The sequence below is a fragment of the Anomaloglossus baeobatrachus genome, chromosome 1, assembly GCF_048569485.1.
Source record: "Anomaloglossus baeobatrachus isolate aAnoBae1 chromosome 1, aAnoBae1.hap1, whole genome shotgun sequence".
Classification (NCBI taxonomy): Eukaryota; Metazoa; Chordata; class Amphibia; order Anura; family Aromobatidae; genus Anomaloglossus; species Anomaloglossus baeobatrachus.
Window position 1 is genome coordinate 531,507,315 of NC_134353.1, and position 25,978 is coordinate 531,533,292.

At 47.4% G+C, this 25,978-nt stretch overlaps 1 protein-coding gene and 1 non-coding gene across 2 annotated transcripts in view; both read left to right on the forward strand.

Annotated features, from left to right (window-relative positions):
• HAUS6 (HAUS augmin like complex subunit 6) overlaps nt 1-25,978 on the forward strand; it is an 82,749-nt gene that overhangs the window by 2,672 nt on the left and 54,099 nt on the right. Inside the window, exons 6-13 of the mRNA XM_075316441.1 lie at nt 2,409-2,471; nt 2,826-2,877; nt 2,959-3,132; nt 12,156-12,349; nt 12,820-12,949; nt 13,324-13,420; nt 25,615-25,641; nt 25,726-25,825. Coding sequence (XP_075172556.1) covers nt 2,409-2,471; nt 2,826-2,877; nt 2,959-3,132; nt 12,156-12,349; nt 12,820-12,949; nt 13,324-13,420; nt 25,615-25,641; nt 25,726-25,825 — 837 coding nt within the window. The remainder of the gene's footprint in view (nt 1-2,408; nt 2,472-2,825; nt 2,878-2,958; nt 3,133-12,155; nt 12,350-12,819; nt 12,950-13,323; nt 13,421-25,614; nt 25,642-25,725; nt 25,826-25,978) is intronic.
• On the forward strand, nt 12,386-12,516 carry LOC142258793 (small Cajal body-specific RNA 8). The gene has a single exon (XR_012727870.1).

The window sequence follows — 25,978 nt, forward strand, 5'->3', positions numbered from 1 at the left end:
ATGTTTGGTGTCTACGTACTCGTACCGACCTGAGACATCACAGCGACATGTCAGTTTTACCATATAGTGAACATGGTGAATAAAATATCCCAAAAACAATTGTTCAATCAACTATTTTTTTGCAAATTTTCCGCACTTGGAATTTTTTTTGCCGTTTTCCAGTACACTATATGATGATACTCCATGATTTAATTTAAAAGAACATCTCTTCCTGCAAAAAAATAAGCCCTCATATGGCAAGATTGGCGGAAAAATAAAAAAGTAACGGCTCTTGGAAGAAGACCAGCAAATAAACAAAAATGGAAAATCGTTTGGTGAAGGGGTTAAGCTTAGAAGCCGATTTACAGGTGCCCTGGACATTTGTTTGTTGGGCGACTGAAAGATACAGTCTTCGTTTTCCTCCCATGCATGTCAGTCTTTGGGAGGTGAGCATACGAGGAATGAGAGATAATGTACCATTTACTGTCCCTCTGTGTGGATGGCCCGAACACTCTTTGTGTTATGGAGGGGTCCACTCAGCCACTGGGGACTACAGTTGTGATACAACCCCACAAAGCAGGGTGACCAATTACACCCTGTTGCCCGTAGCCACAAAGCTGTATATGAAAAACAAAAGGAAATCATTAATGGAACACAACAAATACAAATCTAATGTTTGGGCTGAGTGCAGTCCCGTGACCGCCTCCTACAGACACTATACTTAGTCGGTGGGTGTATACTACCAAGGGGAGGAGCGAAGTTTTTTTCTTTCTTTCTAGCATAGTGTCAGCCTCCTAGTGTCACCAGCATACACCGATGGCTTCCTGTGTCCCCCAATGTAGGCTCAGAGAGAGCGGTTACTGTGAGTAGCCAAAATCTTCTTTTCATTTGCAGTATGTATCTCTTTTGCTAGAAAGTTCAAGCCACTTACCCCCATTTGTGACAGTGTGTATGATAGAGAGCTCTCATTATAATATACACTTTCTCTATTGATAAGGGGGCATTAAAGTATTTTAATCTTTTCCGTTTTACTGGAGCTGGTATGAGGGGCTGCTGATAAGTATTTGGCTTTGTGGTTGGTTTTTTTTTTTTTTTTTTTTTGTTTCGTTTCTATGGTAATGAATGTTACATCCCATGAAAGCCTTGTGTATAGCATATATCTTCAAAATTTTGTTTGCTTATAGCAACCGTGCTCTACGCACACGGGAAAATCAAAATGGCGGAGGCTATTGTGAGACAGCAACTGAGAGCAGAGGAGTGATAAAATTCTTCTTTGTGAAAGGAAAGTCTGCTAAGGATATTCATGGTGATATGTCCCAGACATTGGGGGATGAATGCCTTCATACTCAACAGTTAAGAACTGAGTTGCCAAATTTAGAGCGGGTCACATCAGGACCAATGATGAGGAACGTCCTGGATGACCGAGAGTGGTTGTTGTTCCAGAGATCGTCGATGTTGTGCACAACTTCATACCGGAGAATTGACGAATTTCAGCTAAAGCAATAGCAGACGACATGGGGATTTCCCGTGAATGTGTTTGTGCCATTATCCATGAACATTTGGACATGAGGAAGCTATGGGTCCCCAAAAGTTTGACAACAGATCAGAGAAGCATGCAAGTGAAAACCTCCCGGTCCATTTGTCAGCGTCTCTAGACTGATAAGAACTTCCTGGATTGACTGGTCACTATGGATGAGACCTGGATTTATTTGTAGGACCCTGAAAACAAGGAGCAGTGAAAAGAGTGGAGGCACAGTGGTTCTCCTATTCCAAAGAAGTTCAGGGTGCAAAAGTCGGCCAATAAGGTGATGGCGTCTGTGTTCTGGGATAAGGATTGCGTGCTGCCAGTGGACTACCTTCAAAAGGCTTCCACCATCAATGCAAGATATTACGTTGACCTTTTGGACCAGTTGAAGGCCAAAAGCCATGGCAAGTTGTCCAAAGGAATCTTGTTTCTGTGAGACAATGCCTCCGCTCACACTGCACAAGCGACCACGGCAAAACTGGCAGAGCTGGGCTTCTAGCTGGTTGACCCCTCACCTTTATTCACCAGATCTAGCTCCCTCTGAATATCATCTGTTTCCAAACCTGAAGAAACACCTCAAGGGTACTAAATTTCACACCATGTCATGGCTGCTATGGATGCCTGGTTTGAGACACAACCGAAATCCTTCTTTTTGCTAGGCTTACAGAAGTTGGAATACCCATGTAAGAAATGTGTTGACATCAGAGGAGCGTATGTGGAATAAATGTAAAGTTTCAGCATCCTATCTCATTTGTTTCTGGGTAAAGCCAAAGATTTAGCAGGAGCCCCTGGTATATGTATCACTTCTCCCTGCACTCAGGGCGTCACTGATGTTAATCTTGACTGTTTTATTGTGCATTGTTAAGAAGTTTTATATTTATATTTTTTTCCCTCCTTTTTCAAGGTTGCTAGTGAAAGAGATAAGGAAATTACGCTCTGAATTTGTATCATTGCAGTCCCAATCCAGGTATGCTGAGTTTGTGGCAAATTATTTGACCAGATTAAATGTATTAAAGAAATTATGGTCTTGCACAGCATTTCTTAGACAAAAAAAGCGCCATTTTAATAAGTTATTGTGCAGGTCCATTGAAACACAAACGTTTTATGGCTCGCTCTTGGAACACTAATGGGGGAAAAAGTGTTCTCCAGACCCCAAATAGCTGCAATGTTAAAACTGTATTTTCCAGCATAAGGTGGTTTTTGCCTAGCCATAGACAGATAACGATTAAATTGCAACTTTTTTTTTTGCTTTGTAAACGTGTGCCACAATTGGATTTTTTTCTTCAGCTTTCTGGAAGTAAGATACATCTTTCTTTTTCAGAGCACAAAGTGTACAGTGTGATAATTCCAAGAGAGATGCCAAAATAATAGAGGTCAGCGTTTTTCTACATTTTGCAAAGTGAATTTTGTTTCAAATTGAAGGTATTTTAAATAGTTGTCTTTTATCTCTCAAGGTTCGTTCTATGTGGAACTCCATAGTGCACACATTAAAAGCTGTGGAAAAAGAAATGGAAGTAGTCGATTGTGTTGTTGGAGGAGATGTAGATCAGTTTTCTTTGGATGGATCTAATGTTACCATAAACATTCCCAGCATGTTGGTGACTAGAATCGAGAATGAAATGTACACGGTATGTGGGTTTTCTTTCCTCCTCTTCATTTCGCTATATCAGAATGTTTTCATAACTTGTTATCTTTAATAGGAGTAATCTATGCTGTTGCTGTGGGCTAGACCGCTGAGACGCCCCGAGAACGAAGCTCTGCATAACTATGTGCTCTCCTTTCTTTGGGAGGCCTATAGACTATGAATGGAGTAGAGGCTGAACATGCACACCTCCCCTCCATTCAATTAGTGGAGCTTTTGCTTGTCCCTACTCAGGATCACTGGGTACCCTAAGGCTATGTGCCCACGGGAGCTCATACCTGCGGATGTATCCGCAGGTGCCCGCCGGCATCCGCAGCTATGTTTAGCTGCGGTAGTACAGCGGAATAGCTGCGGTAAACCTGCGGACTTTCATGCGATTTACCTACGGACGTCCCGGCCTCTATCTCCATAGTGGAGGGCTGGGATTTCCGCAGGAATAATTGACATGCAGTAATGTGCGGCGGCGGGATATCCGCCGCACATTCCGCAGTGTGGACACAGACACTCCCCATATCCCATAGGATAACATGGGGAGTGTCTGTACTTGCTGAAACCTGCGGATTTATCTGGAAAATCCAGATACATCCGCAGGTTTTCCGCGGCAAAATCCGCAGAAGCAAGCTCCCGTGGGCACATAGCCTTATAGTTGGGTTTCCCCCTCCAGCAAGTTACCTTGTATTCTGGCTAGTGGATAACTTGCAATTTGGGGGAAATCACTTCAGTTTACTTGAATACTACTGCCTCACCTGACATAACAGGATTCAGTAGATCCAGACTTTGAAAATGTGTGGCAAATGCTTTATGTCTTGGCACAAACCCTTCTTTACTCACTTTTTAACCAAAAGTTTGATTTACTTGCTTTGCCGCTATTTGGATATCACTTGTGTAGTTAACCACTTCTCCTTCTAAGAGCCATAGCTTTAATTTTTTTTTAATTGTAACTGCCTCTTATGAGGGCTTGTTTTTTACTGTACGAGTTGCACTTTTGAATGACACAATTCATTTTACTACATAGTGTACTGGAAAATAGCAGAAAAATTCCAAATGCAGTGACATTGTGGGAAAGAAAAAAAAAAAGGCATTTGACAGTTTTTTTTTTTTTTTTTGGGAAATTTGTTTTTGTGGCTTACATTGTGGTAAAAATAGACTTTGCAATTTGATTTTTGGTATGATTACGGTGATACCAAACTTGTCCAACTTTTTTAATTACTGTATATTTTGGATTATAAAACACACTTTTCCTGCCAAAAATGTGGGAGAAAAGTGAGGGGTGCATCTTAAAATCCAAATGTAGCTTACTGGTGGGTGGTGGAGAGGAGTAGCAGGAGTAAGGGGCAATGCTGCGGTGGCTGTGCAGGGTCTGCGGCGCGTGCGCAGATGAAGCTCTCCGCTCAAGATCCCATCTGCACACGTGTTCCCTCCGACACCTTGATCTCCCAGCAGTGGACTTAAGGAAATTGGCTTGTGCGCAGATGAGATCTCGGCTTGTCATTGAGCTCTCCGCTCAATCTGCTTACTCGCCGGCTCCGGGCGCCATTATTTGAAGCCCTCACCGCCCACAGACCCTGCACAGCCGCCCCAGCCCAGCCACCACCGCCAACAGTTTCTGGGACACCTGCCGCTGCCCTACCCGCAGTATCACCCTGCGTTACCACTGCCCCCGCCTCCTGTGACCCCCCCCCCCCCCCCCACCCGCTCTACCACCTTACGGTGTTTACCGATGTAGGTTCATTTTATTTATTTATTGATTTGACTTTTCTGAACTCAGCGATACTGCGTGTAGTTTTATTTACAAGAAGGCGGTATGAGCTCCCCTGCCCCCATTTATTTATTTCTTTTAACTTTTCACTGTATTTATTCCGTTAGAGGGTTTTAACCTGTGACTTTCTTATCGTTTGGACAACATATACCAATACCAGACTACTGTTGCTTATAGTAAAAACCACTGTCTCCTTTGATGCCTGACCACAGGCAGGGTTTCATAGACGTTCTGTAATGACACACAGCGGTTTTCAACAGACCTCTTGCTGTCAGACACCCATCGATGACCTACAATTGCGTCACAGTAGCGCCAGTGGGTGTGTAGCATGACATGGCCATATTCTGGCGCACTGTTAGAGGTTGTCCACTACTTTTACATTGATGATAGGATATCAATGTCCAATCGGCTGGGGTCCAAGATTGCGCATCCCTGCCGATCAGCTGTTGTCGGTCCCGGCGGCGGAAACCCTAATTGCTCAGTTCCGGCGCTGCTCCGTCTTCTGATGATAGCGGCCGTGGCCAGGTACTGCGCATCTGCCTCCTATTGATTAGACAAAAGCTTAAAGGGAACCTGTCACGTTAAAAAACCCTATTAACCTGCAGATATGGTGTTAAAGGGAACCTGTCACCACTTTTTTAGCGTATAAGCTGTGGCCACCACCACCAGGCTCTTATATACAGCATGTTAGATTGCTATATATAAGAGCCCAGGCCGCTGTGAGAGCATAAAAAACACTTTATAATACTTACCTAACGGTCGCACGGTTGGCCATATGAGCGTCTCCATCCTCCGGTGTCGGCGCCGCCTCTTTTGGCCATCTTTGTTCTCCTTCTCTAGCCGCGGTGCATGACGCGTCCGACGTCATCCACACTCGTGGGCATTCAGGTCCTACGCAGGCGCACTTTGATCTTCCCTGAGCAGGGCAGATCAAAGTATTGTAGTGCACCTGCACAGGACCGGCGAGTGTGTATGACTTAGACGCGTCATGCACACAGGTTTCAGAAAGAGGATGAAGATAGCCGAACGAGGCAGCAGCGGAGAATGGAGATGCCCATATGGCCAACCACGCGACCGTTAGGTAAGTATTTATAAAGTGTTTTTTATGTTCTCACAGCGGCCTGGGCTCTTATATACAGCATTCCAACATGCTGTATATAAGACCCTGGTGGTGGTGGCCATAGCTTATACGCTGAAGTGGTGGCAGGTTCCCTTTCATAGTGTTTTGAACCTGTCCGGCACCACTTCCTACACTTAGATTGTTCCTGGGGCTGTTTTACAGCCGCCGCTCACTATTCTATATATGTGACTGAACAGCTGGACTGGCGCTGCCCCTATGACTGGATGCCATCCACTGCCGGGAGGAATCTAGTTAATTTCCTCCAGCAGCGTGGCTCTTAAGTGCCAGTGCTGGGGAGGTTCAAAATGCATTTTTCTTCATCGTTCCTTATGGGAGACCCATACCATGGGTGTATAGCTTCTGCCTCCGGAGGACACACAAAGTACTACACTAAAAAGTTTAGCTCCTCCCTCCGAGCATATACACCCCCTGGATAACCAAATCTAGCCAGTTCAATGCTTTGTGTTCAGGAGGATCACACATGCATTCTCATCTGATTTTTGATTTTAAAGAGTTGGAAGAAAAGCGGGTCCAAGCTGGACCCCCGGCATGTCCCTTCTCACCCCACTGTGTCGGCGGTGCTGTTAAGGTTGATTTCAAGGCTGGAGCCTTTACATGCTGCGCTCCTTCACCATCCCTTGGGCTCTGGCTTGAAGTGGGAGCCAGCACGGTTCTCACTGCTTTGCAGGAGACCGGTCTCCATCCGCAGCCCTCTCAGGACCCTGCCGGACGGAGCACTCATCCCTCAGGGACCTGGCCCTGCGTCTCTCAAGCTAAGTATTGAGACGTTATTGTCAGGGGGTCCCTTGCATTTTTTTATTGTTGGGGAGAGTGTGTTAGTTATTTTGGTGACATTTCCGGCCGGTTCTCTGGTTTTCCCCTGAGAACCGCGCCGAGGGTGCCTGCTCTACAGGATAGAGTTCTCTTCCAGCCCGCCAAACAGATTTTTTTCTGTCAACTCCCCCCTGCTCCAAGGCCGCCGCCTTCTCTCAGGCCGTGGCATCCTTGCAGGCCAACGGAGTAATTGTTCCGGTTCCCGCCAGGGAACAGTTCAGAGGTTTCTATTCAAATCTCTTCCTAGTCCCCAAAAAGGACGGTTCCTTCCGGCCCATCCTGGATCTCAAGCTTCTCAACAAGCATGTTCAGGTGCGGCATTTTCGCATGGAGTCTCTGCGGTCAGTCATTGCCTCAATGACCCAAGGGGATTTCCTGGCATCCATCGACATCAGAGATGCCTATCTGCATGTGCCAATTGCAGTTTCGCACCAGCGTTGGCTACGTTTTGCAATTGGAGAGGAACATTTCCAATTCGTGGCTCTCCCCTTCGGGTTAGCCACGGCCCCTCGAGTATTCACCAAGGTCATGGCAGCAGTGGTTGCGGTTCTGCACCTCCAGGGGTTGGCAGTAATTCCTTACCTGGACGACCTTCTTCTCAAGGCTTCATCCAGCGCAGACTGTCAGCGGAGTGTCTCGCTCACTCTAGCCACTCTTGTTCAATTCGGGTGGCTTGTCAATCTGCCCAAGTCCACTCTGACCCCGACCCAACAACTCACGTACCTAGGGATGCAATTCGAAACTCTGCCGGCACTTGTCAAGCTGCCCTTAGTCAAGCAGCAGTCCCTCCATCTGGCGGTGCGCTCTCTATTGAGGCCCCGCCGTCATTCCATCAGGCACCTTATGCAGGTGCTGGGTCAGATGGTGGCGTCAATGGAAGTGGTTCCCTTTGCCCAGTTCCATCTGCGTCCTCTGCAGCTGGACATTCTCCGCTGTTGGGACAAGCGGATTTCTTCCTTGCACAGGTTGGTGGCTCTGTCGCCACAAGCCAGGAGCTCCCTTCAGTGGTGGCTTCGGCCCCTTTCTCTGTCTCAGGGACGCTCCTTCCTGACCCCGTCCTGGGTGATCCTCACCACGGATGCCAGTCTTTCCGGCTGGGGAGCAGTATTTCTCCACCACCGAGCACAGGGCATTTGGACTCCGTCCGAATCAGCCCTCTCGATCAATGTGCTGGAAATCAGAGCTGTGCTCCTAGCTCTCGTAGCCTTTCACCACCTGTTGGCGGGCAAGCACATTCGAGTCCAGTCAGACAACGCGACAGCAGTTGCCTACATCAATCACCAGGGCGGGACTCGCAGCCACCTGGCAATGTTGGAGGTTCAGCACATCCTTCAGTGGACGGAGGACTCCAAGTCCACCATATCCGCAGTCCATATCCCAGGCGTGGAAAACTGGGAGGCAGATTATCTCAGCCGTCAAACCGTGGACAGCGGCGAGTGGGCTCTGCATCAGGCAGTGTTGCGGTCGATCTGCCGCAAGTGGGGCACTCCGGAAGTGGATCTAATGGCATCCCGGCACAACAACAAGGTCCCGGTTTACGTGGCTCGCTCCCATGATCCTCAGGCCTCTGCAGCGGACGCGCTGGTTCAGGATTGGTCCCAGTTTCGTCTGGCTTACGTGTTTCCCCCTCTAGCTCTCTTGCCCAGAGTCCTGCGCAAGATCAGATTGGAGGGCCGTCGGGTCATACTCATCGCCCCAGACTGGCCCAGGCGAGCTTGGTACCCAGACCTGCTCCGTCTGTCCGTAGAGGTGCCGTGGCATCTCCCGGACCGCCCAGACCTTCTCTCTCAAGGTCCGTTTTTCCGCCAGAATTCTGCGGCTCTCAGATTGACGGCGTGGCTCTTGAGTCCTGGATCCTGACTGCTTCCGGCATTCCTCCCGAAGTCATCTCCACTATGACTCGGGCTCGGAAGTCTTCTTTGGCAAAAATTTACCACAGGACTTGGAGAATTTTCCTGTCCTGGTGTCGTTCTTCCGGCCATGCTCCTTGGCCTTTTTCCTTGCCAACCATCCTGTCCTTTCTATAGTCCGGTCTGCAGCTAGGACTATCCCTCAATTCCATTAAGGGACAGGTCTCGGCTCTGTCAGTGTTTTTTCAGCAGCGTATCGCCCGACTGGCTCAGGTGCGCACCTTCATGCAGGGCGCATCTCGCATCATTCCACCTTACCGGCGGCCTTTGGATCCCTGGGACCTTAATCTGGTCCTCACGGCCTTACAGAAACCCCCCTTTGAGCCTCTTAGGGAAGTTTCTTTGTTTCGACTTTCACAGAAGGTCGTCTTTCTGGTGGCCATAACTTCTCTCAGGAGAGTCTCTGATTTGGCTGCTCTCTCTTCGGAGTCACCTTTTTTGTTTTTTTTCACCAAGACAAGGTAGTTCTCCGTCCGACTCCGGACTTTCTTCCTAAGGTGGTCTCTCCTTTCCACCTTAACCAGAACATTTCATTGCCTTCCCTTTGTCCGGCCCCTGTTCATCGCTTTGAGAAAGCGTTGCATACTTTAGATCTGGTGCGTCCGCACCAGATCTATGTGTCACGCACCGCTGCTCTTAGGCGGTGCACCTCTTCTTTTTTTTGTGCTGACCACAGGTCAGCGCAAGGGTCTCTCGGCTTCTAAACCGACCCTAGCTCGTTGGATTAGGTCGGCCATATCCGATGCCTACCAGAGTACTCAGGTGCCTCCCCCGCCGGGGATCAAGGCGCACTCGACCAGAGCTGTCGGTGCCTCTTGGGCTTTCAGGCACCAGGCTACGGCTCAGCAGGTTTGTCAGGCTGCCACTTGGTCTAGTCTGCACACCTTTTCAAAGCACTACCAAGTGCATGCTCATGCTTCGGCAGATGCGAGTTTGGGCAGACGCATCCTTCAGGCGGCTGTCGCCCATTTGTGAAGTTAGGTTTTGCCTACTTCTCAGTTTTCTGTTTATTCCTACCCATGGACTGCTTTGAGACGTCCCATGGTCTGGGTCTCCCATAAGGAACGATGAAGAAAAAGAGAATTTTGTTTACTTACCGTAAATTCTTTTTCTTATAGTTACGACATGGGAGACCCAGCACCCTCCCTGTTGCCTGTTGGCAGTTTTATTGTTCCGTGTGTTTTCACCGGCTGTTGTTGTAGACAGAGGTTCCGGTTGTTCCGGGTTTTGCTCTATCTCTACTTGTGGGTGGATGTCCTCCTTCAGCTTTTGCACTAAACTGGCTAGATTTGGTTATCCAGGGGGTGTATATGCTAGGAGGGAGGAGCTACACTTTTTAGTGTAGTACTTTGTGTGTCCTCCGGAGGCAGAAGCTTTACACCCATGGTCTGGGTCTCCCATGTCGGAACTATAAGAAAAAGAATTTACGGTAAGTAAACAAAATTCTTTTTTTTTTTTTTTTTTTTTTTTTTTTTTTTTTTTTTCCCAAGTGTGAGGCTCCCTTTTAAAGTGCATAATGAATACCATGAGACTAGTATCTAAATGGTTAAACTACATACAAATATTTGACAGGCTAATGGGAATATTTTCAATATAGAGAACTTTGTGCCAATAAGTTTGTTTGAGTTAGCGCTTCTACGGCTGTGCTGGCCAACTCTGACAAAATGGATGGAGCTTGGATATGGTAAAGCCCGCCTGGCAAATTCATCAGTGTTGTTCCAGTCTCTGAAGTAACATTTCTGGTGGAGGTACACACCATTTGTAAGATGTGCTTCTTACTCCATTGGTCTCATCCATTTAGATTGGCGCTGAGCTTGCCAGTCTTCATGAATCCAGGCTGTCGTCAATAGATGGCAAAATATCAAAGGAGGAAACTTACGGAGATGTCCCACATGTATCGCTGTGCACTGACTGCTTACTCGGGTATTATGACAGAGATTACCTACTTATTAAAAACTTTCTTTATTCATATGCATTAAAAACCTAAACATAAACCAAGTGTGGACTAAAAAGTTCCTAAGGTAGCATAAACAATACCATGAGCCCAATTTGAAATTACTGAGACCCTTAAATATCGAATACCTCGTCAGATTAGGAGGAAAAAATGGGGGGGGGGATTGGTAAATTCCCTTTCCTCTCACCCTAATTCAATATATCACTGCCTGTCCATGGAGTACATCCTAATGTAAACTATGCCCCCATTCCTCGGCGGCTCTCCCTTCTCTGACCCTCACTTACTGCGTGTTAGGTCACCAGGGTCACACGTGAAAATTATCACTTAGGGTTCATAGACAAAATATAACCACTACCACTTAAAAAAACAGTGCACTCAAGAACATCCTCATCTAGATAGCAGACACTTGTATAGACACATAAATCATGTCTCATAGAAAAGGAACCACATACGATGATAGATATCCCTTTCTAGTTTACTGCTATTCTAGAAAGTGCTTAACAACTGTATTAAATCAGAAAATCGTGTCAACAAATTATTCATCCAGCCTAGAAAACGGATACTCCAATGGTGACATTAAACCATATCTCGTATAGTACAGGGGGTTGTTTATAATAATAAATATCCCTAATAAGCTTTCCTCTACCTAGCAATGGAGCACACCCTCAGTTTTTTGGTGCCCCCATTCCTCGGCGGCTCTCCCTTCTGTACTCTAAAACTCCCTCTCAATTCATTTGGGATTATGGTTTCAAGATATGGAATAATTAGTTCCAAGTCACTTATCTGTCATTCTAGGAATTGCTCTGGGAACATATCATTTTCATGTCAGCATTAATTCCTATTTTATCTGACGCGTTTCTCTCCGCCCCGATTGTGGATGGAGTTCATCAGGAGATTTTCACGTGTGACCCTGGTGACCTAACACGCAGTAAGTGAGGGTCAGAGAAGGGAGAGCCGCCGAGGAATGGGGGCATCGTTTACATTAGGATGTACTCCATTGACAGGCAGTGATATATTGAATTAGGGTGAGAGGAAAGGGAATTTACCAATCCCCCCCCCATTTTTTCCTCCTAATCTGACGAGGTATTCGATATTTAAGGGTCTCAGTAATTTCAAATTGGGCTCATAGTATTGTTTATGCTACCTTAGGAACTTTTTAGTCCACACTTGGTTTATGTTTATGTTTTGGTTTTTAATGCATATGAATAAAAGTTTTTTAATAAGTAGGTAATCTCTGTCACAACACTTGTTAACTTCTTACCTATTGTCTATACAAATTCTCTGAATAATTACTCGGGTATTACCCTGGATGTTAGTGCTCTAGTCCAATGGCCTGGCCTCTCTCTGGCTACTGATGTGGCCATGGGACCAAGGTCCATAGACGTTTTGCTCAATTCTAATATTACAATTTTAATTTTTCTTTTTAACACAGTTGCAATTGGAAAATGTATATGAAGCGGGAAAAGTGAATTTTATAACCATTATTCAGTTACTAAATGAAGTCCTAAAATTGGTGAAACAGGAAAATGTCCACAGTGGTGACCAAAAATTCCAAGTAGATCTCCAGTATCTCTTAGCAAAAGTGAAGTTTGAAACGGAAATTCTTCAAAGACTAAAGCAAATGAGGTGAGTTTTTCTTTGAGATGAGCGGAATCTGAATATTGGGAGATTGATACACAAGCAAAGTTGAATCGTGCCCTGTTTGTCACAAAGTCTCCCAAAAGTAACATTGCCTTCTGATGACCGGGACGAAATGAGAGAAATCGTAACGGACAGATACGGGGCAGACATGGTTCTCTGCTTAGTGGTGATAAGCCTTTAATTAGCTGAATATTGTATAATCTTGCTTTCTCTAGTCACCTTCCACGATAGGAGGTTGCCTTTCCACGTCCTAATAAAGACAAGAAGTACGAGGGGTTAAAAGGATCCTCCCACCTCCCATTAGCCAGTGTCTTTCAAAGAACCCATAGTACATGAGTAGCATGTAACACATTCCAGGAAATATCGAGGAAAAGGGAGGGAATTAAGTGCTGTTGTGGAAGGTTCCTAGAAACCATAGTAACGGTAAGAATAATTCTTATTTTTGATCTTTCCAGGCATAAAATAAAAAGGGAGGACATTGTATCCATTAACAAATCGATTAAAGATAAAGAAGACGATTGGGATAAAAAATGGAATAGGTTTTTGGGCCAGTCACCGTTCAGCCTCTCTAAAATGATCAATCCAGTAAGTGTTTTTTTTTTTTTTTTTTGTTTTTGTTTTAATCATATTTTATATGTACCCTTTTTAAGTGACCACTAATAAAGGGAAATATGACAGAATACATGCAGACTGAATAATGGCAACTTGTTTCAGGCATTATAGGTTGCATGATTTCAGACGTGACTGTTTAACTGTGAAACGCCGCATTGTTTTAGGGTTGCACATATATGGCTGCAATCATGCAGTCACCGTGTGATGCATGCTGCCTGTGACTTGTAGCAGCATGTATCCACTGTCAGGCAATGACAGTCAACTGAGGCAGATGAGTCGTAAATCTGTAGTTGATTTTGTCCAAGATAAATCCATATTCTTCATTATTTTCTTATCCCCCCCCCAAGGTTTTTGAACTTAAATCATACCTGCCTTCTTTATCATTTGAACCTGCCTCAGAAGAGGATTTCAGAAACAGTGCTTATAATCTATACCCAGCATCAGGTGAGAAACTCTATTAAGATTCTGCCCACTACTTTTAATTTAAGGGGTTATTCTCCTCTTAAGTCTTTAGGAGAGCACAGCTCCTCTGGTTAATGACTTCTGCTTGCTAGGTGCATTGAAGACTGACAGTCCGACCATCTGCATGGTCCTGCTTCTGACTTAAACTATGCACCCTCCCATGTTGTTGGCTGGATCTAGTGGTTCGGACGGCTTCGGAGCAGAGCTTGCAAGCTCTATAGCAAACATCCTTTGATAGCCTAACGCAAGGGTACAGCTATGTGCCTATAGGAGTATGTACCTGAAGATATATCTGCAGGTTTCCCGCAGCTGCTTGTCGGAATCCGCAGCTATTTTCAGCTGCGGTAGTACAGCGAAATATCTGCGGATTACCTCCGGAAGTCCCGGCCTCTATCTTCATAGTGGAGGGCTGGGATTTTCGCAGCTATTTCCGCAGAAATAATTCACATGCAATTACGTGCGGCTGCGGGACATCCACAGCATGTTCCGCAATCGCACGTATCCGCAGCATGGACACAGCACTCCCCAAGTCCCATAGGATAACATGGGGAGTGTCTGTACATGCTGAAAACTGCGGATTTATCTGGAAAATCCAGAAAATCCACGGATTTTCCGCAGATAAATCCGCAGGTTTAATCTCCCGTGGGCACATAGCCTAAGAGTTCGCTCCCAAAGTTCAGAGGTGGCCAGTTACCTAGACAATGAACAGTAATCAAAATGATAAATTCCTACTTTCCCTGACGCCTCATTGGGGGACACAGGACCATGGGTGTTATGCTGCTTATCCATAGGAGGACACTAAGTAGAGGCAAAGATGTTAGCTCCTCCCCTGCAGTATACACCCCCTGGCCCAGCCTGGCTACTTCAGTTTTAGCTTAGTGTCTATAGGAGGCACATCTCTGCAGACTACTGCAGCAAGAATTTTTTGTTTTTAGAGGGCGACTGGTTCCTTCGGGGACCGATTTCCCAAAACAATCAACAGGCGGGAACGCGGAGTGTCGCCTCCCCGTACCCCTCCTGCGACGCTGGATCCTGGGCTGTTACTAACTGGACGACAGGTCTCATGGCACTGATTTTCCAGAGCAGATGAAAACTTCCTCAGCCCCTCTTGCAGGCTCTGAGTTGATACACGTTCTGCACAGTGTGACCAGGCAGCAGGCAGCAGCCATCCCCACAGGAGTTGAGGTGAGAGCCTTCCGATTTTTTTTTTTTTTTTTTTTTTTTTTTTTTTTTTTTTTTTTTCCCCCTCCCCTAGAGCTCATGAAAACTTCCTCAGTCCCTCTGGCAGGCTCTGAGTTGATACAAGTTCTGCCAGCAGGCGTCACTCTCCACACTGAATTGGAGCAAAGGTCACACTGACTGGATGCACATGAGCTGTGATTGCAGACTCCTGCATAGCATTCCACCTGTGGTGGGGGGAGGGGGAGAGCCCCCAGGACTCGGTGCACCCGCAGCTGCGGTACACTTAGTTTTTTCTGTCCACCATTGTTGTGCAGGGCTGGAGGGGGGAAAGGGGAGTCCCTTCCCACCATTTTTTTTTTTTTTTGTTATATTTTCTCATGCCTTTTTTGTCAGAGCTAAGCCCCGTCCCCTTCGACACTCAATAAGAAAGTGTGCGTAACCCTCCTCACACAGGATCTGTAGAGCATTGCTCCCTCTTGTTGTGATCAGAGCCTGTGGGCGTCTCTCAGAACTGGCTTCCTCCTTCCCAGAACTGGGACGCAGGAGGAGGAGGGGGGGGGGGGTCATCAGGGTTCTGGGTGAGTTATAGCCTCACTTGCATATTAGCTCTGCAGAGCATTGCTCCCTCATTACAATCAGAGTTTGTGGCTCATCAGCCGGGGCTGCAGTCACATGTTTTATGCCCTGCACAACTACAGCAACAACTATAAGACGCTGAGCTACTAGGAGATGATAGCACCTCTTCCTTCTGCGAGTCCGGTGCCTCTGTAGCTTCCCCCTCACCCCCCCCACCCCCGCCACCACCACAGCAACCGCTGCCAGCCCAGTGCCTACGGCTCCCAGTCCCCCGGAATGGGCACAGTTCCCAGAACCTGGTGCTGGCTATGCAACATCGTCCTCACACCCCTCGGGCCCCCTGGACAGAACGCAGCCTGATGACACCTCTATAGAGGGTCCTTCTGATAAGAATCAGCCCTCGGTTTCACAGTTTGCAGATCAGAAAAAGGGCATGACCCCCATGGTTCTCCCTCTGGGGTACACAGATGGGGGTTCTCCCACATGTTCCGCGGTCTGAGGAGCCGGAGGAAGGGGAAAGATGTTTGTACCGGGATGATTCCTTGGTTTCAACCTCCCCGAGCGATCAAGCTGCAATGGACTCCCTTATTGCAGCAATCAACCAAAACTCTGCATGTGGAAGATCTCCCATCCACTACTACTGACCCTGCGGTCTCCTTTAAAAGAGTGAAGAAACCTCAACAAAAAAAAAAAGTTTTTTTTTAGTTTTTTGACGCCGCTTCGGTATCCGTAAACTCGTGGAGTCCCGGTACCCCTTTGGCTTAGCTGTCTCTAAGGGCTGGGCTGATCCGGCCTCAGTGGACCCTCACCCGGTTTCCGCCTGCCTGAAGGACCACTCCTGTCTTTTACTTGATGGATCCTCCTTGAAGGACCCGACAGACAGACAAGTGGAGCAGCTCTATCGCTCTGCCTCGAGGCCGCGGGTCCATCTCCCCTTCCGTGTGGGTCGCACAGGCACCAGGACTACCAGTTTCCCTCAGACCCTCACAGATGTAACAGTTCACATTGCTGCGGCGGAAGATTATCTCATGCAGGCCTCCCTCAGGCTTCTTTTTTTTTGTCTTGACGCCACGGGAGGAAAAGAGTACCCTCCCTCCCCCCAACTCTAGCCCAGGATGTTTTTTACTAGACACGTAGGGCCCGACCTTCTCGGCCCGACCTCCCCGAGTCCACCTTGTCCTGGCAGTCTAGACAAAGACCGAGGCGTCTCGTCGTCCTCCATCTGGGCCGCCGCCTCAGACCACAAATGGGTGTGATACCTTGTGTCTTCCGGTTACCACATTGAATTCTGGACCCAATCCCCTGGTCAGTCTTTTCTCTCAAAGTTCGTCCCAACCTGGACCTCTAACACCTGAGCAAACGTGTGGGCGTAAGGAGATTCAGAATGGACTTCCCAGGGTCCATTATTACCTTTTATGGTCGAAGGAGAATTCCTTGCCTCCCTAGCTATCAGGGATGCGTACCTGCACATGCCCATTGCTCCAGCTCACCAAAGGTTCCTCCGCTTCGCGGTTCAGGACTTCTTTTTTTCTTTCATTTGTGGCCCTACCCTCGGCTCTGCCACAGCACCAAGGGTCTTAACTAAGGTCATGGCTGCCGCCATGAGTGCCCTTCACGCCAGGAGAGTGGCTGTTCTGCCTTGCTTGGATGGCCTCCTCATCAAGGGCTCAACCAGCGTGCAGATCTCTGTGGGCACCCTATCCCGCTGAGGGCGGCTTCTGACTCCAGTCAAATCATCCCCATCCCCGGTCCCGTCAAAATCCGTCACCTCCCTGGGCACTCTTCGGGGCTTGATATTTTCCCCTCAAGACAAGGTGATGGGCTCTACAATAAGCGGTACACTGCCCTCTACGTACTCCTCTCGCTCCATATGATTCAGTATGAGAGTGCTAGGTAGGATAGCGGCGGCTATAGAGGCAGTGCTGCTCGCTTAGCCACACCACCGCCCACTGCAGCTTGCGTTTCTAGCTGCCTAGGACAAGAGCCCCTTTTCCTTGGACGAACTCTTCACCTGACACCTTCAGTCAGGTATTCGCTTTGCTGGTGGCTTCAGTCCTCTTCCATATCGAGAAGGAGTTTTTCTCCCCCAAGTGGACTGGCTACTCCTGACCACGGACGCCAGCCTCTTAGTCTTTGGAGCAGCGTACTGGCTCCACACTGCTTCGGAACGTTGGACACCCCAGGAGTCTTCCCTTCCCAGAAATCATCCTGAAAATCAGTGCGATCTTCTCGCGCTCAGGTCATTCCCCCTCTGCCAGCAGGTCGTTTGATTCGGGTACAATTGGACAATGCAACAGCTGTGGCGTAGGTCAATCGGCAGGGAGGTACCAGCAGCAAGACAGCTTATCTCGAGGTCCTCAGGATCTTCACCTGGGCCTAATCGACGGGGGTCCGTGTTTTTCAGCGTTACACATACCGGGAGTAGAGAACTGGGTGGCGGACCTTCTAAGTCGCCAAGGCCTGGCCGCCGGAGAGTGGTTTCTCCACCCAGAAGTGTTCCCACACATCTGCACTCACTGGAGTACACCAGACGTGGATCTAATGGCCTCAAGGTTGAACGCAAAGGTAACCGCGTTCTTTTTTTTTTTTTTTTTAAATCAGGTTCATTTTTATTTAACATCAAAAATATACAACACATAAAATAATTCCCTCCATAGAAATATCACAGAAAGGGAAAAAACCTTTAGTCAATAAGAAAAACCACACAAATAACATAATAAACAATGCACCCGCAGTCCACGTCTCATTTCAATATGGGTCTCAAAGTGCATATTATTTCCCAATATATTCTCCATAGTATAGCTTACCCAGCATCATTATGACATTATATATATATATATATATATATATATATATATATATATATATATATATATATATATATATATATATATATAATGTATACATTGTTAACCGGTCATAAGGAGAAGGACCTGGTCGCTCGCACTGTCCTGCAGTAACGCCGAGGAGGGAAGGCCTGGGGTATCCAACCATGCCCCCCAGATCTTATAGAACTTTTTCAATGCATTTCTTTTAAGGTATACTCCAGTCGAAGTATAGCGTTTACTCTTTCCCTAAAATCCCCGATGACCGGAGGCGCTGGGTCCAACCAGTGGTAGGCCAACAGTTTCCTAGCCTGGTACAAGAGACGTGTAATACCGACCATTACCGGCGAACTCAAGTCCACCCCCCCCTCCAGTAGACCCAGGATACATATAATAGGTCTTGGCTGTAGACGGATATTGAAAACTTGTCTAACCAAATCTAGTACTGCCCTCCAGTAATCTTCAATGTTCCCACAGGACCACATCATATGCATCAGATTCGCACCCTCCTGTCCGCACCTAGGACACAGATCATCCATCCTAACTCCCATCTTATGCAATAGACTAGGTGTCCTATATACTCTATGTAACAGGAATAGCTGTGACAGTCGTTGGCCTTCAGATACAGCAAGGCTTGGAGTCTGAGACAGGACCTCACCCCACTGTTCCTCTGTCATAGGGCCTAGGTCCCTCTCCCACTTTTCTCTAGCCTGCAAAGGGAATTTGTCGGGGTGTCTAGATAACATCACTGTATACAACCTAGAAATAATACCATAGGAGCGATCAGATGTCAACAATTCAGTAAGAGTGTGATTCCGCTCTATCCTAATGTCCATACGACGTGTCTGTGTCTCATAGGCATGACGGAGCTGCAGGTATTGGTAAAAGGAACTGTGCGGTATCCCAAACTCAGCTTGAAGCTGGTCAAATCTTTTAAGTATATTATTCTGAAGAATCTGAGACACCTGATGCACCCCCCTGCTCACCCACATTCTCCAACCCGGGAGTCTCTGCAGCTCCGCCAGTCCACGATTATGCCATAAGGGCCAGTACTCAGTCATTCCTGATATTCCCAGCAACTGCTTCCCTCTATCCCACACCTTGTACATCAATGATAATGTTGGATATAATGTTCCTCCTCTGGGTGAGTATCCTGCATCCAAAAAAGCCACTGGGTGTCCCCATTTTGCAAGGCCCCTCACCAATTTGCCCCCAGCGTCATATGCCTCATCCTTTCCCCACCCCCTGAAGTGCTGCATCTGTGCCGCAACATAATAAACCCACGGGTTGGGGACTACCAGACCCCCATCCTCCTTCCCTCTCTGCAGGGTCTCAAGGCGGATTCTAGCCTGCTGCTTTTGCCACAAGAGTTCCCGAAACAAAGTGTTGATTTTACGGAAAAATTTCCAGTGGATCCATATTGGGGCGTTGTGGAGAAGATACAGAAGTTTGGGCATCAGTACCATTTTTAGTAGATTAGCACGGCCAATAAGGGACAGTGGGAGTCGACACCAGGCATCTATCTTGTTCCTAAACTGAGCCAACACTGGTTCCAGATTTTGAGAGTAGTAATCACGCGGTCGGGCACTAACCACAATCCCCAGGTATTTAAATTTATCCACCGTCGGAATTGGCAGCCCCAGAGTACTAAAATTAGATGGGAGTGCATCTATAGGGAGCAGGGCCGATTTCTTCCAGTTTATTAGGAGTCCCGAGCGCCTACCAAATTCTATAATAATATTTATTGCTGGGCCCACCGATGTCCCCACCTCCCTGAGATACAGCAACAAATCGTCCGCATAGAGGGAAACCTTATGCTCCAGACCGCCTATCTCAAACCCCTTTACGCCAGCGGATGCACGAAGCATAGCCGCCAATGGCTCAATTGCCGCTGCAAATAGTAATGGAGAGAGAGGACAGCCCTGTCTCGTGCCCCTGGCCAAATTAAAAGACGAGGAGGTACAACGATTAACTCGAATCCTGGCCCGCGGAGAGGCATATAACAATTTGACCCAGCCAATAAATCTGGAGCCAAGACCCAATTTCTCCAAAACTACCCATAGGAAATTCCATTCAATACTGTCAAAGGCTTTGGCTGCATCTAATGACAGGACTGCTCTCTCCTTGTTTCTCCCCTCAGAACTTAGCTGTATCCCCAGGAATAAACGTCGCAAATTAATGGAAGTAGATTTATTGGGGATGAATCCAGTCTGATCCTCGTGGATCACTGACGTGATCACCCGGGACAATCTGTTAGCTAGAATTTTAGCGATTAATTTAATATCTAATGTAAGCAGCGAGATTGGGCGATAGGAGTCAGGCGCGGTCGGATCCTTCCCGGGTTTTAAAATCAGAACAAGAATAGCCTCCCTCATGGATGCAGGGAGGGATCCCTTCTCCTCAGCATCTCTGAACACATCCAAGAGTCTTGGCAGCAGCAGATGGGTATATAATTTGTAGAATTCACCCGGGAGTCCGTCCGCACCTGGGGCCTTTTCATTTTGGATTTGACCGAGCGCCTCCTCCAGCTCCTCCAGGTCTATATCTCTATTCAGGGATTCTCTCTCACTATCTGACAGACTGGGGAGAGTGATCTCCTCCACAAAGTCCCGCAGTTCCTCATCCCCATAATGCGATTCAGAGGAGTATAGTTGGGTGTAATACTGTTGCATGACCTCCACAATCCTCCTGCTGTCCCTCACCTCCTCTCCAGTTTCAATTTGGTGATATAGGTCAATCCCTCCTGCGCCCTAGCAATTGTAGCCAAGAGATGTCCCACACTCTCCCCCTCCGTAAAGTACCGCTGCTTAAGGAAAAAGCGTTTGTTAGTGGCCAAGGAAGTCATATGGTCTCTCAGAGCTCTCTGCGCCCTCTCTAAGTCCCGCTTGGCATCATCTGTAGGGTTAGATATAAGAAGTCGTTCTGCATCACCTAAAGTGTCCGTCAGATACTTAGTGCGCTCTCTTGTTTTCGCCTTTCGGGTGCAAATTTCCCTAATATATGTCCCACGAACATACGCCTTCATTGCGTCCCACACTATGTTTAGATGCCGTACCGTCATTTGTCACAAAATATTCCCGTATAGTGTCAGTCAGAGTGCCCCCTATCAGTTGTATCCAAAAAGGGTTGAGCCGCCAAGGTATCCCCGCCAGCCGGTCTGGGTCCCCAAGCCTTAGACGGACCTGTAGTGGGGAGTGGTCAGACACCCCCCTGGCCAGGTACGTGACTGAAGCTACACAAGGCAGCAGCTGAGCATTTCCAATGGCCAGGTCAATCCGGGACAGTGAATGATGAGAACTAGAATAGCATGAATACTGCCGGACCTGCGGGTTTCTAATACGCCAAATATCTACATATCCCACCTCCTCCATCAGTCTGGCAAGGGATGTAGCTGCCGCCCCCACTGAGATATTCCCTGTATGTAACTTATCCCAATACGGGTGCAAGTAATTATTATAGTCTCCTACTAATAGGGTGGGGACCTCAGGGAGGGAAGCAACAAAATTGAGGATACGTTTCAATGGTTCCCCTGTGTATGGCGGCGGAATATAAATTGCAACTAGAACACAGCGCACATTGTGAAGGACACAGTAAAGACATACAAATCTACCCTCCTGATCCACAGAAGCTTTAAGACACTCAAACGGCACTGTCCTGTGTATCAGGACACTCACCCCCCTGGAATGTGTGGTATATACAGAGTGATACTCATGGGCTATCCATTTTTTGTGGAGCAAGTGGAGCCGCTCCTTCACCAAGTGCGTTTCTGATAAGAATATTATGTCTGGCTTAAGCTGCTGTAGAAACAGAAAAACTGCACATCTTTTAGTGGCTTCACCCAATCCTCGCACATTCCAGGCCACTATATTAACCTCCTTCGCCATAAGGGTGAGTGCACATATGCAACAGCAGGGGGCAGCAAGCGGGGACCCCCGGACCCATCTGCAGCAGTTCCCATAGATGAGCATAGACCAAACAGGTGCATAAAACAAAAAGGTCAAACAACATAAAAACATACACAGTAAACCAGGACATTCCTCTCAAACAGAGGGAAGTGGGGCTAAACATAACCGTAAGAGCACATAACGGTTTAAATTCCTGAACAGTCATCAACTGCATAGTAACCTATCTGGGTGGCTCCTGCCAACCGTCCATAAGTGTTCCAGCTGGGAAACATAGCAAGTTCACCTCAGCAAGTCCAACAGCAAGGAATCCGCAATAATCCTCAGCGGTGATTTCTGCGCAGTCCTTTTTCATTGGTATCGAGCCATGCGGCTGCATCCTTTGGAGTGTCAAAAAACTTTGTCCCACCATCCGCCACCACTCGCAGCCTGGTAGGGTATAGCATTGAGTAAGAGATCTGCAGCTGCCTCAGGCGTTTTTTGACATCAATAAATTGCGCTCTCCTCTGCTGGATTTCAGTGGAAAAATCCGGGTACAGTGAGACCTTATGGCCGTCAATAGCCAGATCCTTAATCTCCCGGGCTCTGCGGAGCGCAGTGTCCCTGTCCCTGAAGTGCAGTAGCTTGAGGAGGATAGGACGAGGGGGTGCCCCTGGTGGTGGGGGTCTAGTGGGGACCCTATGTGCCCGCTCCAATAGTGAAGAAAGGAGAAAACAGATCCATACCCAAAGTCTTGGGGAGCCACATTTCAAAAAAAGCTACTGGATTATTGCCTTCTGCCTTTTCTGGGACCCCGACCAGTCGGAGATTGCTTCTGCGGGATCTGTTTTCTAGATCGTCCACCTTAGCCCTAAGCAATGAGATATTGTGGATTGCTCTGCCAAGGTCCCGAGTCAGAGGGGGAAGCTTATCCTCTGTGGCACTGACCCGGTCTTCCAGGGCCCCCACCCGTACATTGACCCCCTGCAACTCGTGCCTGATAGATGAAATGTCCATTTTAATTCCTCCCATCTGTATGTTCAAAGTGGCTAGCATATTGTTGCAGGTGTTTACTGCTGCAAGCACATCACTGAGGGTGGGCTCTGCTCTCCCAGGATCTGTGTTTTCATCTGCAGCTCTAAGGTTGTCCCCCTTCTCCACATTACTGGCAGCAGCCAACATACTCACAGCTCCCTGCTGCTCTTCCTCCTCCATCAGTTCTTGTCCTGGGATCTGTAGCTCCTCCACGCTCCAGGTATCTCAGGCTGATCTCGTGCAAACTTGCTGAGGCGAGCTATTGCATCAGACGCCCTGCCCCCACCTGAAGCTCCAGCGTCCATGAGTGTGGCCTGTGTCCCGCGCTTCTTATCAGCCCGAGTTCTGGTCATATCACTCAGGTCTTTGAAGCCCCCTCAGTCTAGGAGAGGTCACCACTCCAGGAAAGCAGTAAAACAAACTTTAACCCCAGCTGGACAGGATTATACAGGAGTTTTTTGCAGGAGCTCTCTCTACACAGGTCTTCCTCACATGCTGCTCAGGCCACGCCCCGGTAACCGCGTTCTTAGCCAGGCCACGTGAGCCACAGTCCATTGGCGCGGATGCTCTAGTCTCCTGAAGTCGTTTCCGTCTACCGTAAATGTTTTTCGCCTCTGCCCCTGCTGCCGCGAGTAATCAGGAAGATCAAGGCAGAAGGAGTCCCGGTGATACTAATAGCACCGGAATAGCCCAGGTGCGCCTGGTATGCTGAATTAGTACAATTGCTCATGGCAACTCGTAAGCATCCCAGACCTGCTGACCCAAGGGCCCATTTCTTATCAGAACTCCAGAGCCCTGAAGCTGACGGCCTGGCCATTGAGACCTGGACTTTAACAAGAGAGAGATTCTCTCCTGCGGTCATCTCCACCATGTACAGTGCCCGAAAGCCGGCCTTCATCCCGTATTTATCACCGTACGTGGAAAACTTTCTTTCCCAGTGCAGGGAATCTAATGTCCAATCTATGCCTCTGGCGATCCCCAGAATTCTTGTGTTTTTTTTTTTGCAGTCAGGTTGCAAAAGGGGTTGGCCCTCAGCTCCCTTAAGGGGCAGGTTTCATCTCTCTCAATATTCTATCAATACCGCCTAGCTTGCAATCCGCAAGTCAAGACTTTCCTCAAGGGTGTTTCCCATCTAGTTTCCCTGTATAAACGATCGCTGGACCCATGGGACCTCAATCTCATTGTGGACGGTATCCAGAGGTCCCCTTTTGAACCTCTCAAGGAATCTTCTCTTGCTCTTCTCTCCTGGAAGGTAACATTCTTAGTGGCGATTACGTCCATCAGACAAGTTTCGGAACTGGCAGCACTCTCTTGCCGCGAACCCTTACTGATCTTTCATCAGGACAAGGTGGTTCTACGCCCCCTTCCGGATTTTCTTCGATGGTTACTTCCCCGTTTCATATGAACGAGGACATTGTTCTGCCTTCCTTTTGTCCACACCCAGTCCATGGGGTGGAAAGAGTTCTATATTCGCTAGACCTTGTGAGGGCTCTCAGATATTACGTACCCAGGACAGCCCCTTTAGGAACATAGACTCCTTGTTTGTCATTCTTGAAAGGCCTAAGAAAGGAGAGGCAGCTTCATGGGCAACGCTGGCTCGCTGGATTTGCGCTGCGATCCAGGAGGTCTACCGCTTGCAACTCAAGCCCATTCCTAGTGGGCTGCGGACTCATTCCACGCGAGCAGTTGGCGCCTCTTGGGCCATTATTCATTAAGCATCAGGCTTCAGTAGAACAGAGGTGTAAGGCTGCGACCTGGTCTTGCCTACATACTGTTTCATAGCATTACTGAGTCCATACCCAGGCTTCGGCTGAGGCGAACCTAGGTAGGAAAATTCTGCAAACGATTTTGGAGTACCTATCTCAGTAGGCGCTCCTGGCTATCTGGGACTGGTTCCAAGTCCTTGGGTTGCTATGTTTATTGTTTACCCACCCATGGACTGCTTTAGGACGTCCCATAGTCCTGTGTCCCCCAATGAGGCGTCAGAGAAAAACTGATTTTTGTGTACTCACCGTAAAATAGTTTTCTCTTAGCCATCATTGGGGGACACAGCACCCTCCCTTTTGCCCTGTTGGGCCTTAGCTTTTTTCTGTCTCAGTACTTTTTTTGTTATGAGTATTCACTCACGTTTTTTTTGTTACTTCTTCTCCTACTGCTTATGTACTAAAACTGAAGTAGCCTGGCTGGGCCAGGGGGTGTATACTGCAGGGGAGGAGCTAACATCTTTGCATCTTAGTGTCCTCCTATGGATAAGCAGCATAACACCCATGGTCCTGTGTCCCCCAATGATGGCTAAGAGAAAACGATTTTACGGTGAGTACACAAAAATCAGTTTTTTCTTGAGACCGGAGAGAATTTTTATTAAGATTTGTAAATTGCAAAGTCGCTCTTTCTTTTTTGTAATACATCCACTTTGATTTTACCAGGCTAATGGAATGGTCTTCCAGTATCTGGTACAGGGTATCTGACTTCACTGGAAGTCTCTCTGTATAGGGACTATTGATACGTGATCTTGTACATAATTGCATTATATAGGGTCAAATTAAAGACCCAGCCAAGTAGGTCGCATTATAGAGAAAATTTTGTAATTAATGCTATTCTGTTAATCAGTTTCTTCTTTTGTCCCCCCCCCCCCCCCCCCCCCCTTTTTTTGGATGAAACTTTAACCATTTGGCAGCTGTGTATAATGGAAAACACTCCTCAGGTACAGAACCACAATTTCAGTGTGAAATGCAATTTTTGTAAACTGAGCTAAATGAAATCTTTCTGTACCTTTTTGTATTGTTAGTATTCCCAAACAAAGATTCTGCCATTAAGAACAGGAAGCTAAGTGATTCCTTGAGTTTTTTGGATGTCACAGATTCCCCAGTGTTCACACCTACAGAAAGGTAAATGTTCCATAATGAGTCTCCTTCATTTGTTAAGGGCACTTCTGTTTTTAGTCAAAAAGGCTATACTTCTACAAGCATGTTCTCAGTAAACCCAGAAACTAATATCGAACAAGGAAAAAAAAAAAATGTTTTCGGCACTGACTGACAGAG